Below are 14,894 nucleotides of genomic sequence, written 5' to 3' on the forward strand. Positions count from 1 at the left end.
TTTTCCTTCATTTCTGCCTTTATGTGTGGACGGGATTATTTTCTAAAACGAAAACGGAAAATCTCCGTTTTCAAAAATACCCGTGTACGTGTGGACGTAGCCTCAGTCTCTGACTGGAAGCGCTAATTCGTCATTCGGCTTTTGTCAGACTAAAGTAACTGTTAAAACTGTTTGAAAAGCTAAGCTATACAACAAGGAGAGATTGAGAATTTCCTTTTAGTTCTCAGTTTATTTGATATTGACAAAAATTAGTCAGTTTTTTCTGTTCTTCTGTAAAACAAACTAAGATTTATTTTTAGAATTAATATTTTGTTTCTAAGTGGAATTGACAATTTAGTCTGTTTCGTTTGTTCTATTTTGAAACTTAAACGCTTTAGCGGCTGCCTTTTGTGTAGTTTGCAATATTTGCCTTTATTTATCTGAAAAAGTCTCATGTTCCTTAAGTACATCTACCCTGTTGAACTTATTATGGGAAATAAATATTTAAAAACAAGCTTCTGATTATTTCACATTTTACTTGTGAGCAACGGCACATTTAAATCTTACAAATATAGTTATTTGGCTCATATCGTGATAGATATCGTTATCGCCTGAAATGAAAAAAACATATCGTGATATGAAAAAATCTCATATCGCCCAGCTCTAGTGAAAAGACTAAAGCGCGAGGTATCAGGTAAAGGTGATGAGTGTCTCAGCACATACAACAGGATAGAATTAAATTATGTTAAAGGATCCACCAGCTCATTCACGTTTGATTTGTGTGACGTCATTAAGTGTGCAGGAGCTAGTAGCAGCTGGAGAGCATATGATGTGTGGGTCTGAAATCACCCTATGATATGCTCCAGTCATGTTATTGGAGCCCCTCCTGGGGCAAACACATCCATACATACACAGCAGGTCAGTGGTGCTCCTGGGAAAATGTGGTAGGTTGGACAGGAGTAGGATGGCAGTCACATGTCCCGGAAGGCCTGAGTAGTAATACGATGGCACCTATCCAAGATGGCGGCCAACCAAGCCGGTTTGACAACCGGTTTGACCGGTTTCGTGCGTGTGCGCATGCGCGTTCAGTAATACGATGGCACCTATCCAAGATGGCGGCCAACCAAACCGGTTTGACCGGTTTCGTGCGTGTGCGCATGCGCGTTCAGTAATACGATGGCACTAGTCCAAGATGGCGGCCAACCAAACCGGTTTGACAACCGGTTTGACCGGTTTGACAACCGATTTGTCGTGTGTGTGTGCGCATGCGCGTTCAGGTGTTCTTACCCTCTGGGTGGGAACGACTCCTCCTAGTGGGATGTGCTAGGTTGTATGGGTATAAAAGTGATCCTTTCACATTCTAAGAGCATCACCGCCACGGTCTGAGGAGCACCGACACATCGCGCTAAGGATCCCCGACGCATCGACCTAGAGCACCGACACATCGCGCTAAGGATCCCCGACGCATCGACCTATGGAGCTCGGAATGACACCCAGCCAGGACATCGCCCATGCCACAGGCACTCTAGGTATGTCTTCAGGAGTATGCAGTCGGGGTCCTCAACGTAAAAAGCAACGCTGTGGAAACGCCGCAGATGGAACTGTATTTAAGTTAGAATATCGAGGCGTCGAAGGGTATGTGTATGCCATTAAATATACCGAAGGGACAGTTGTGCTTAGTGTAGATTGTGGTGAGGGATTGTTTTGGGGGGAAGCCCAAGTCATGTCTACTAAAAACTGGAAGCTCTTCCGCACCGTAGTGTGTGCGGACCTGGACAATGTGGGTTTCCCAGAGCTGCTGTATGTTTCCCAGTGGAACACTGCATCAGGCCCTGAGCTTTACAGGGTTGAGGCTGATCGTTTCAATCGCAACCCCGACGACTTTATTTTTCTCAGTGTATGTGATGACAGGGATAGTCTTATTGCTTCCAGAGGGCTTGAAAACTGGAGGTTAAATCCATACCCTCTAAATCTCGAAGAGCGCACAAGATGGTTTAAGGACTTGTTTTTTATACAGTGGTGCGACTGGAGAGGTTTGTCGCGTCTGTTTAGCCAGATTGATGACGCGATCAAGAGGGACAGACTCAACACTGCGTACGAGAGTATTAGAAAGCGCCTTGTTTTTGACGATCTGGCGAGTTGTCCGAAGACTGGTTTGCCTGGTACCCTGTGTAAACCTAAAATCATAAGACCTTCCGACAGCTAAACAATAAACTGGTAGGTTTAATGTGCGGGTGTGTGGGGTTGAGTGTGTATCTATGTGACAAATTAAGAGCTTGTGGTTTTCATTTTACAGAGAATGACACGCCCTCGTGGGACCTGTTGGAGTCACCATCAACAGAGCTGCTAATCCCGACCCCCCAGACTCCACCACCCTCACCACAATGCTCGCAGGACCCCCTCATATCAGACCTGTGGGATGAAACTGTAATCGACATCAAACTCGCAACTCTCCACCTGTTAATGTTGGCTTTGAATGAGTTTATACAAGAGACATGTTACGGATGCCAAACAGGCCACCCCAGTCAGGTGCAACACAGCTGCTTGCAGGAATTGTCTGAGTATTTCTTCGACACCTACTATGATGATGTGATGATAAGGCTCCAGACTGACCGATTCATCCCTGCCATCCGGCTGTTTGTACGCTCATCCACTGCAGATGGGTCTGGAACACAAATCCGCAGAGTTGCAGAACACATCATGTGTGAACTGAGATCAGAGCGATATACAGTATGCGCCATTAATGACAACATTGGGCACCTGCTAGATGCAAGTACTTGCGCCCGCCGTGTTAAACCAGCCATGCTCCGCATGATTGGAAACTACTGGGCTGGGTTACATCTGGTTTAATGTGGGGTGTCCAAGTATCCATTGTCTGTGATTGTGTCTTTGTGAAAATTTAATAAAAAGACTTGTTAACATCAACATCATAGTCATTTGTGGTTTGTAAATCATGGAAAGCACATTGCATAAAATATATCATGATCCAGCCCATCCTGCGGGGTTAGCCAGTTTAAATAAGCTACGTATAGCGGCAGGGGAGGCATCAGGTGTAACACCTCCACTATCTCAGGTCAAACATTATTTAGAACAAGACGACACCTACACACTCCATAAACCTGCGAGGATCCATTTCCCCAGAAATAGAGTATTGGTGACAGGGGTCGACAAACAGTTTCAAGCCGATCTGGTTGACATGTGTGAATATGTGACAGATAATGATAATGTGAGATATCTGCTAACATGTATAGATGTATTCTCAAAATACGCATGGGTTAGATGCCTAACAAACAAGACAGGGTCTGTTGTATCAGCTGCTTTTGAGGATATACTTAGTGAGGGTAGGATCCCTGTGAAACTACAAACAGATGAAGGCAAAGAGTTTTATAATGCAACCTTTAAACAGCTAATGAAGCGATATAATATCAAGCATTTCTCAACAGCTAGCGAGGTTAAATGCAGTATTGTCGAGAGATTCAATCGTAGCTTCAAGGGTAGAATGTGGAAGTACTTAACATCAGCCAACTCCCGGAGATATGTAGATATCATACCAGATCTCACACAAGCATATAACAATGCTTATCACAGATCTATCCAAATGGCTCCGGCAGAGGTGAATAAGGATAATGAGAAGTCGGTCTTCAACGCGCTGTACAAAACGAGGCCTCAGAGGGAACTGCGCTTTAAATTTAATATCGGTGACACTGTACGAATATCAAAACTGAGAGGAAAGTTTCGAAAAGGATACGAGCAGACCTACACCGATGAGATTTTCACAGTCAAGGAACGTATAGGGAGACAGCCCCCAGTGTACAGACTAGTGGATTTAGCAGGAGAGGTATTGAAAGGGTCATTTTATGAGCCTGAGATACAACGTGTGGTTGTTGATGAAAACAAAACATTTAAAATTGAAAACATATTGGCTAGAAAAAAAGTGGGTCGGAAAAAGCAGGTGCTAGTGAAATGGCTAGGATGGCCCAACAGCTTTAATTCGTGGATTCCAGAAAAAGACATCGTTGAGGCGTAATTAACTCAGATGACGCAGCTCTACACACATTCATTCAACACTGAGCATAGACTGAGAAAGCATGAATAAAAAGAACAACAATGCAGGCTTCTATGTAAGCCTCTTCTCGAATGCTTCATCACATGTTTACCCGGGTAATAAGATATCTAATTTTAGAACAAAGCTAGCAAAACCTATTGTTTTGGATCAGCCATATGAGGTCGCTGTTATAGAGATACAGTACCCACGCATATGGCGGACTTTTCCACAATCAGATTCGGAAGTGGAAATTCATGACCCCGTCAAAGACGGAACCATAGCCGTAACCATGATCGAACTGTCTGTGGGCCATTATGCATCTGTGGAACAGATAATAAAAGAATTTAATTTTAAATGTCAACAGCACCAAGCCACTGGAGACATTAAAATGCAGTACAACGCCGTTAGTAACCATGCCTGTGTTATGGGGCCTAGGGGGACTATTCTCACATTTAGAGGGAGACTGGCGGAAATCCTAGGATTCAAAACAGGAGAACCGTTTGCACTTCATTATAAAAACACATATGCCCCGCACCCCGCAGACATATACGGGGGAAAATATAACATCTTTATTTATTCAGATATCGTTGATTACCAGCTTGTGGGTGACGCCCACGCGAGGCTATTAAGAGCTATAAATATTACAGACGATGACCGCCGGTTGCCTATTCTACAATTTGACAGCCCACACTACACACCTGTGTCAAAGACATTAATCGACGACATAGAAATTGATTTGAAAGACGATCGAAATCAACACATACCCTTTTTATACGGCAAAGTGTTTGTCAAGTTACACTTCCGACCGATAACACAGCATTTTTGAAAAAAAAGGATGGCCGTCTAACAACTCTGATGACTCAAAATATGTAAAATACTACTTATCACAGGCTGGTGGAGAGCTCGGAGGGTATGTTGGGACCAGTACACAATATGGGACAGGTCTGGGTGGGTTGTTCCGTAGCTTGTTTAGATTTGCAGTACCGCTGTTTAAAAAAGGAGTCAGCATAGTCAAACCACACCTAAAAACAGCCGCATCGGGCATAGTGTCTGATGTCATAACCAACATAACCAGACCCTCAACCACTAAGCAGGACGGTAACGGCTTGTATGTGTATACGCCCAAACCATCTAAGACCCCACCCCCAGGGCAGCCGTTGTCTAAAAAGCGTAAAACCACAAAACCTAGCAGGAGAGCCACCAAACGGACACCGTCACGCAGAGTGAAAAGACCCAGAACCAGTCGTTCAAAAACTGCAGCGCTTGACATATTCTAAATGGCACTGTTACACAGTCATTCTGGAGAATGTGTAAAAACAGAGCTCGATCTTTTTACTGTCCCATACACACAGACTAGCACTGAGAAAAGTACATTTATTGAAATCCCACCTGTATCTGCAATCACTGATGGAGGGCCGATCGAGTTTTACATCTCATCGTCGGGTGAAGATTACCTGGATCTAAATGACTCATATATCTACACACGGGTGAGAATCACAAACGCTGATGGCTCAAACCTGGCTAGGGACGCTAATGTAGGATTTATTAATTATCCTGGATGCAGCATATTTAGTCAAGTCGATATTAATTTGGGAGACCGGCTCATTAGTCAATCATCCAATACATATCCATACAGAGGTGTGATAGAATGTCTTATCAATTATAATAAGGACACTTTAGACACACAGTTCAGCACCGGGTTATTCTGTAAGGATACAGCATCACACATGAATGACACATCTATAGAAGGAGAGAACCAGGGTCTGATGACCAGAGGTGGCTACACAGCAAATAGTAGTATTGTTGAATTGATTGCACCAGTACATGCAGACCTGTTTTTTCAAGAAAAACTGTTACTTAATGGAATCGACCTGTCGCTGAAATTTGTGCGCTCTAAAGACGAATTTGCTCTCATGACAGCGGATGCCAATGCATACAGAGTTAAAATTGTCTCAGCCAGTCTCTTTGTCAAGAAAGTTAGTGTATCACCTAGCGTCAGACTTGCACACAGCAAGGCATTGCACCATGCAAACGCAAAATACACGGTAGACAGAGTATCTTTAAAGACCTTCTCCATACCTGCAGGGGCTAGAATATCAACAAATGACAATTTATTTATGGGTAGGATACCTAAATTTGTCATCATTGCATTCATAGACAATGAAGCATACACAGGCTCCTACCAGCGTAATCCATTTCATTTTGAAAACTGCGATATAGAATTTATGTCTTTATATGCTGATAGTCAGGCTTATCCTGCTAAACCATTCCAGCCAAATTTCCAGAGAAAACACTATATCAGAGAATTTTACCAGCTGATACAAACCACAGGAAGACATTTAAAGGACAGATCGTTGGCCATAACACGTGACGACTTTGGTAACGGCTACACTTTATTCTGTTTCAATCTGGAAGCTGACAAAGGACATTCAGGAAATGTGTGTTTTTATTGATAATGCTGCCGACCGCGGCTGATAGTTCTATAGTGTTCATGACCGTTTTTGTCTCAATAGTAGTCCAAGAGCACTTGTCTCATGTTAGATATTTCAATGACTGAATCAAATACAGAATAACACAAGAGGTTCACTGTACGGGGTAGTGGATTTCTGAAACGGGTTTCCAATCTCACGTTCCCAGTTTTAATTAACGACACATTCCCTGAATGTCCTTCGTCAGCTTCCAGATTGAAACAGAATAAAGTGTAGCCGTTACCAAAGTCGTCACGTGTTATGGCCAACGATCTGTCCTTTAAATGTCTTCCTGTGGTTTGTATCAGCTGGTAAAATTCTCTGATATAGTGTTTTCTCTGGAAATTTGGCTGGAATGGTTTAGCAGGATAAGCCTGACTATCAGCATATAAAGACATAAATTCTATATCGCAGTTTTCAAAATGAAATGGATTACGCTGGTAGGAGCCTGTGTATGCTTCATTGTCTATGAATGCAATGATGACAAATTTAGGTATCCTACCCATAAATAAATTGTCATTTGTTGATATTCTAGCCCCTGCAGGTATGGAGAAGGTCTTTAAAGATACTCTGTCTACCGTGTATTTTGCGTTTGCATGGTGCAATGCCTTGCTGTGTGCAAGTCTGACGCTAGGTGATACACTAACTTTCTTGACAAAGAGACTGGCTGAGACAATTTTAACTCTGTATGCATTGGCATCCGCTGTCATGAGAGCAAATTCGTCTTTAGAGCGCACAAATTTCAGCGACAGGTCGATTCCATTAAGTAACAGTTTTTCTTGAAAAAACAGGTCTGCATGTACTGGTGCAATCAATTCAACAATACTACTATTTGCTGTGTAGCCACCTCTGGTCATCAGACCCTGGTTCTCTCCTTCTATAGATGTGTCATTCATGTGTGATGCTGTATCCTTACAGAATAACCCGGTGCTGAACTGTGTGTCTAAAGTGTCCTTATTATAATTGATAAGACATTCTATCACACCTCTGTATGGATATGTATTGGATGATTGACTAATGAGCCGGTCTCCCAAATTAATATCGACTTGACTAAATATGCTGCATCCAGGATAATTAATAAATCCTACATTAGCGTCCCTAGCCAGGTTTGAGCCATCAGCGTTTGTGATTCTCACCCGTGTGTAGATATATGAGTCATTTAGATCCAGGTAATCTTCACCCGACGATGAGATGTAAAACTCGATCGGCCCTCCATCAGTGATTGCAGATACAGGTGGGATTTCAATAAATGTACTTTTCTCAGTGCTAGTCTGTGTGTATGGGACAGTAAAAAGATCGAGCTCTGTTTTTACACATTCTCCAGAATGACTGTGTAACAGTGCCATTTAGAATATGTCAAGCGCTGCAGTTTTTGAACGACTGGTTCTGGGTCTTTTCACTCTGCGTGACGGTGTCCGTTTGGTGGCTCTCCTGCTAGGTTTTGTGGTTTTACGCTTTTTAGACAACGGCTGCCCTGGGGGTGGGGTCTTAGATGGTTTGGGCGTATACACATACAAGCCGTTACCGTCCTGCTTAGTGGTTGAGGGTCTGGTTATGTTGGTTATGACATCAGACACTATGCCCGATGCGGCTGTTTTTAGGTGTGGTTTGACTATGCTGACTCCTTTTTTAAACAGCGGTACTGCAAATCTAAACAAGCTACGGAACAACCCACCCAGACCTGTCCCATATTGTGTACTGGTCCCAACATACCCTCCGAGCTCTCCACCAGCCTGTGATAAGTAGTATTTTACATATTTTGAGTCATCAGAGTTGTTAGACGGCCATCCTTTTTTTTCAAAAATGCTGTGTTATCGGTCGGAAGTGTAACTTGACAAACACTTTGCCGTATAAAAAGGGTATGTGTTGATTTCGATCGTCTTTCAAATCAATTTCTATGTCGTCGATTAATGTCTTTGACACAGGTGTGTAGTGTGGGCTGTCAAATTGTAGAATAGGCAACCGGCGGTCATCGTCTGTAATATTTATAGCTCTTAATAGCCTCGCGTGGGCGTCACCCACAAGCTGGTAATCAACGATATCTGAATAAATAAAGATGTTATATTTTCCCCCGTATATGTCTGCGGGGTGCGGGGCATATGTGTTTTTATAATGAAGTGCAAACGGTTCTCCTGTTTTGAATCCTAGGATTTCCGCCAGTCTCCCTCTAAATGTGAGAATAGTCCCCCTAGGCCCCATAACACAGGCATGGTTACTAACGGCGTTGTACTGCATTTTAATGTCTCCAGTGGCTTGGTGCTGTTGACATTTAAAATTAAATTCTTTTATTATCTGTTCCACAGATGCATAATGGCCCACAGACAGTTCGATCATGGTTACGGCTATGGTTCCGTCTTTGATGGGGTCATGAATTTCCACTTCCGAATCTGATTGTGGAAAAGTCCGCCATATGCGTGGGTACTGTATCTCTATAACAGCGACCTCATATGGCTGATCCAAAACAATAGGTTTTGCTAGCTTTGTTCTAAAATTAGATATCTTATTACCCGGGTAAACATGTGATGAAGCATTCGAGAAGAGGCTTACATAGAAGCCTGCATTGTTGTTCTTTTTATTCATGCTTTCTCAGTCTATGCTCAGTGTTGAATGAATGTGTGTAGAGCTGCGTCATCTGAGTTAATTACGCCTCAACGATGTCTTTTTCTGGAATCCACGAATTAAAGCTGTTGGGCCATCCTAGCCATTTCACTAGCACCTGCTTTTTCCGACCCACTTTTTTTCTAGCCAATATGTTTTCAATTTTAAATGTTTTGTTTTCATCAACAACCACACGTTGTATCTCAGGCTCATAAAATGACCCTTTCAATACCTCTCCTGCTAAATCCACTAGTCTGTACACTGGGGGCTGTCTCCCTATACGTTCCTTGACTGTGAAAATCTCATCGGTGTAGGTCTGCTCGTATCCTTTTCGAAACTTTCCTCTCAGTTTTGATATTCGTACAGTGTCACCGATATTAAATTTAAAGCGCAGTTCCCTCTGAGGCCTCGTTTTGTACAGCGCGTTGAAGACCGACTTCTCATTATCCTTATTCACCTCTGCCGGAGCCATTTGGATAGATCTGTGATAAGCATTGTTATATGCTTGTGTGAGATCTGGTATGATATCTACATATCTCCGGGAGTTGGCTGATGTTAAGTACTTCCACATTCTACCCTTGAAGCTACGATTGAATCTCTCGACAATACTGCATTTAACCTCGCTAGCTGTTGAGAAATGCTTGATATTATATCGCTTCATTAGCTGTTTAAAGGTTGCATTATAAAACTCTTTGCCTTCATCTGTTTGTAGTTTCACAGGGATCCTACCCTCACTAAGTATATCCTCAAAAGCAGCTGATACAACAGACCCTGTCTTGTTTGTTAGGCATCTAACCCATGCGTATTTTGAGAATACATCTATACATGTTAGCAGATATCTCACATTATCATTATCTGTCACATATTCACACATGTCAACCAGATCGGCTTGAAACTGTTTGTCGACCCCTGTCACCAATACTCTATTTCTGGGGAAATGGATCCTCGCAGGTTTATGGAGTGTGTAGGTGTCGTCTTGTTCTAAATAATGTTTGACCTGAGATAGTGGAGGTGTTACACCTGATGCCTCCCCTGCCGCTATACGTAGCTTATTTAAACTGGCTAACCCCGCAGGATGGGCTGGATCATGATATATTTTATGCAATGTGCTTTCCATGATTTACAAACCACAAATGACTATGATGTTGATGTTAACAAGTCTTTTTATTAAATTTTCACAAAGACACAATCACAGACAATGGATACTTGGACACCCCACATTAAACCAGATGTAACCCAGCCCAGTAGTTTCCAATCATGCGGAGCATGGCTGGTTTAACACGGCGGGCGCAAGTACTTGCATCTAGCAGGTGCCCAATGTTGTCATTAATGGCGCATACTGTATATCGCTCTGATCTCAGTTCACACATGATGTGTTCTGCAACTCTGCGGATTTGTGTTCCAGACCCATCTGCAGTGGATGAGCGTACAAACAGCCGGATGGCAGGGATGAATCGGTCAGTCTGGAGCCTTATCATCACATCATCATAGTAGGTGTCGAAGAAATACTCAGACAATTCCTGCAAGCAGCTGTGTTGCACCTGACTGGGGTGGCCTGTTTGGCATCCGTAACATGTCTCTTGTATAAACTCATTCAAAGCCAACATTAACAGGTGGAGAGTTGCGAGTTTGATGTCGATTACAGTTTCATCCCACAGGTCTGATATGAGGGGGTCCTGCGAGCATTGTGGTGAGGGTGGTGGAGTCTGGGGGGTCGGGATTAGCAGCTCTGTTGATGGTGACTCCAACAGGTCCCACGAGGGCGTGTCATTCTCTGTAAAATGAAAACCACAAGCTCTTAATTTGTCACATAGATACACACTCAACCCCACACACCCGCACATTAAACCTACCAGTTTATTGTTTAGCTGTCGGAAGGTCTTATGATTTTAGGTTTACACAGGGTACCAGGCAAACCAGTCTTCGGACAACTCGCCAGATCGTCAAAAACAAGGCGCTTTCTAATACTCTCGTACGCAGTGTTGAGTCTGTCCCTCTTGATCGCGTCATCAATCTGGCTAAACAGACGCGACAAACCTCTCCAGTCGCACCACTGTATAAAAAACAAGTCCTTAAACCATCTTGTGCGCTCTTCGAGGTTTAGAGGGTATGGATTTAACCTCCAGTTTTCAAGCCCTCTGGAAGCAATAAGACTATCCCTGTCATCACATACACTGAGAAAAATAAAGTCGTCGGGGTTGCGATTGAAACGATCAGCCTCAACCCTGTAAAGCTCAGGGCCTGATGCAGTGTTCCACTGGGAAACATACAGCAGCTCTGGGAAACCCACATTGTCCAGGTCCGCACACACTACGGTGCGGAAGAGCTTCCAGTTTTTAGTAGACATGACTTGGGCTTCCCCCCAAAACAATCCCTCACCACAATCTACACTAAGCACAACTGTCCCTTCGGTATATTTAATGGCATACACATACCCTTCGACGCCTCGATATTCTAACTTAAATACAGTTCCATCTGCGGCGTTTCCACAGCGTTGCTTTTTACGTTGAGGACCCCGACTGCATACTCCTGAAGACATACCTAGAGTGCCTGTGGCATGGGCGATGTCCTGGCTGGGTGTCATTCCGAGCTCCATAGGTCGATGCGTCGGGGATCCTTAGCGCGATGTGTCGGTGCTCTAGGTCGATGCGTCGGGGATCCTTAGCGCGATGTGTCGGTGCTCCTCAGACCGTGGCGGTGATGCTCTTAGAATGTGAAAGGATCACTTTTATACCCATACAACCTAGCACATCCCACTAGGAGGAGTCGTTCCCACCCAGAGGGTAAGAACACCTGAACGCGCATGCGCACACACACACAACAAATCGGTTGTCAAACCGGTCAAACCGGTTGTCAAACCGGTTTGGTTGGCCGCCATCTTGGATAGGTGCCATCGTATTACTGAACGCGCATGCGCACACGCACGAAACCGGTCAAACCGGTTGTCAAACCGGCTTGGTTGGCCGCCATCTTGGATAGGTGCCATCGTATTACTACTCAGGCCTTCCGGGACATGTGACTGCCATCCTACTCCTGTCCAACCTACCACATTTTCCCAGGAGCACCACTGACCTGCTGTGTATGTATGGATGTGTTTGCCCCAGGAGGGGCTCCAATAACATGACTGGAGCATATCATAGGGTGATTTCAGACCCACACATCATATGCTCTCCAGCTGCTACTAGCTCCTGCACACTTAATGACGTCACACAAATCAAACGTGAATGAGCTGGTGGATCCTTTAACATAATTTAATTCTATCCTGTTGTATGTGCTGAGACACTCATCACCTTTACCTGACACCTCGCGCTTTAGTCTTTTCACTAGAGCTGGGCGATATGAGATTTTTTCATATCACGATATGTTTTTTTCATTTCAGGCGATAACGATATCTATCACGATATGAGCCAAATAACTATATTTGTAAGATTTAAATGTGCCGTTGCTCACAAGTAAAATGTGAAATAATCAGAAGCTTGTTTTTAAATATTTATTTCCCATAATAAGTTCAACAGGGTAGATGTACTTAAGGAACATGAGACTTTTTCAGATAAATAAAGGCAAATATTGCAAACTACACAAAAGGCAGCCGCTAAAGCGTTTAAGTTTCAAAATAGAACAAACGAAACAGACTAAATTGTCAATTCCACTTAGAAACAAAATATTAATTCTAAAAATAAATCTTAGTTTGTTTTACAGAAGAACAGAAAAAACTGACTAATTTTTGTCAATATCAAATAAACTGAGAACTAAAAGGAAATTCTCAATCTCTCCTTGTTGTATAGCTTAGCTTTTCAAACAGTTTTAACAGTTACTTTAGTCTGACAAAAGCCGAATGACGAATTAGCGCTTCCAGTCAGAGACTGAGGCTACGTCCACACGTACACGGGTATTTTTGAAAACGGAGATTTTCCGTTTTCGTTTTAGAAAATAATCCCGTCCACACATAAAGGCAGAAATGAAGGAAAACGCTGCTATGAACATGCCAAAGCAGCAGGTGGCGCTAGATTCCTAACCGTGCAGAAATGTTGGCCAATCAGAAGTCTAGAAGCCTCGGTGGGAAAAAGTAAACAAAGCTGGGGCATAGAAGCAGAACCGAGTCGTATGTGTGGACGGACAGTAACTGTGTGTATATGTAAGCATTTAAACACTGCAGAGAGTAGAATTAACAGTAACAGTATTGTAGAAATTCATTTCACCGAAACAATAACATGGCGCACAGTGTGACGCATGCACCAGTTTATTGTATTTCCAGACTTGCTTTCGGCACAATTTACAGTGCACGCTACTCTGTTTTTTGTCAGACTTGAAATAGCCGAAATACCTTCACACTACGGAACTTCTATGGCTCTTCTGTTCGACAATCTCTCCGGCATTGGAACCATCATTTGTTTTCTCTTCGGTCACGCTCGGTTGATTTTTCTAGTCGGCACACTCATTTCCTCCATTACGCGCTGGCTCCATTACCTGCTGGCTGCTTCCCAAACAAACACACGTGCGGCTTGGCACTTGTGCTGTACGTAACAAGTGACGCGACGTGACACTGCGGCTGTGATTGGTTCGGCTCTGCGCTACTTGATTTGGATTGGCTGACCTTTTTTTTTTTTTTTTTTTTTCAAGAGGACAAGAGCGGCGAGGTCTATCGCGATAGCTTAATTTCTCTATCGAGTAAAAGTTATATCGCGATACATATCGTTATCGTTCTATCGCCCAGCTCTACTTTTCACCAATCCCGTTTTAGCAACTATTGTCTCAGGAAGTGCTGTGCTGGACTGGCATCCGCTTCCGACCGATTCACAAAATGCGCCCTGCAACATAGAGGCTGTATCCCAATTCAGGGTCTGCAGCCTTAAAGTACGCAGCCTCAACGATCCTCAAGGGCCGCATACTCAAAGACCGCTAAGGCCGGAAGTGCGAGGCTTGTGAAATGGGATGGTCTAGCCTCCGTTGCGCTGCCCAGGTTGCCTAGCAACCATGATACTAACAGCTGGAAACGTGTCATACAGCTTTGTTTGACAGAAATGAAGGAGAAAATCTTTTGTTCATTTGTTTCTACATGAGCTTTGATCATTCTCTGATTAAGGTCAGCTATTGAACGGCGTATACAGTGGGGCAAAAAAGTATTTAGTCAGCCACCGATTGTGCAAGTTCCCCCACCTAAAATGATGACAGAGGTCAGTAATTTGCACCAGAGGTACACTTCAACTGTGAGAAACAGAATGTGAAAAAAAAAATCCATGAATCCACATGGTAGGATTTGTAAAGAATTTATTCGTAAATCAGGGTGGAAAATAAGTATTTGGTCAATAACAAAAATACAACTCAATACTTTGTAACACAACCTTTGTTGGCAATAACAGAGGTCAAACGTTTACTATAGGTCTTTACCAGGTTTGCACACACAGTAGCTGGTATTTTGAATAGCTGCAAGGAATAGTAATTCAAAGGGTTTATTCTGTTTTTCATAACCCTGTCACCATCTTCTTAGGTCCATGGAATATACTGCCTAAAGCCGAGAGCCCGGGAGGCGTATTCTATCTGGTAATCGGGGTGGACGTGTCAGGAACAGATTCGTTTGGGGTAATTAGGGTACACTTAGTTTACCCCAAAGCCTGAGTCGCACTTAAAAACTCAATGACAAATCTAACTGATAAACTAATAATCTCGGCACCAAACACGATAGGGCAAGCAGAGAATGCCAATTCATTTATGCCAAAACAAGATAACTATACATGTTTCAAGTTTTCTAAAGATAATGTAAAGTACCAGGTGGGAGAAATCGACCCTACTTGGTGTGCCGTCAC

The 14,894-nt window shown here is 43.3% G+C and overlaps 2 protein-coding genes across 2 annotated transcripts; one reads left to right on the top strand and one right to left on the bottom strand.

Annotated features, from left to right (window-relative positions):
* The first annotated feature begins 1,312 nt into the window (after positions 1–1,312).
* Positions 1,313–2,637, top strand: LOC146633268 (uncharacterized). Its single transcript, XM_085352098.1, has one exon. The coding sequence runs from the start codon at positions 1,454–1,456 to the stop codon at positions 2,183–2,185; it is 732 nt and encodes a 243-aa protein (XP_085208224.1). The 5' UTR covers positions 1,313–1,453; the 3' UTR covers positions 2,186–2,637.
* Positions 2,638–10,502: 7,865 nt separating this feature from the next.
* Positions 10,503–11,789, bottom strand: LOC146633269 (uncharacterized). Its single transcript, XM_085352099.1, has one exon. It carries the CDS (start codon positions 11,684–11,686, stop codon positions 10,955–10,957), a length of 732 nt encoding a protein of 243 aa, XP_085208225.1. The 5' UTR covers positions 11,687–11,789; the 3' UTR covers positions 10,503–10,954.
* Between the last annotated feature and the right edge of the window lie 3,105 nt (positions 11,790–14,894).

Source organism: Diplotaxodon limnothrissa, linkage group LG4 (assembly GCF_057381915.1).
Source record: "Diplotaxodon limnothrissa isolate DT_005_m linkage group LG4, D_limnothrissa_male_GT1.1, whole genome shotgun sequence".
Classification (NCBI taxonomy): Eukaryota; Metazoa; Chordata; class Actinopteri; order Cichliformes; family Cichlidae; genus Diplotaxodon; species Diplotaxodon limnothrissa.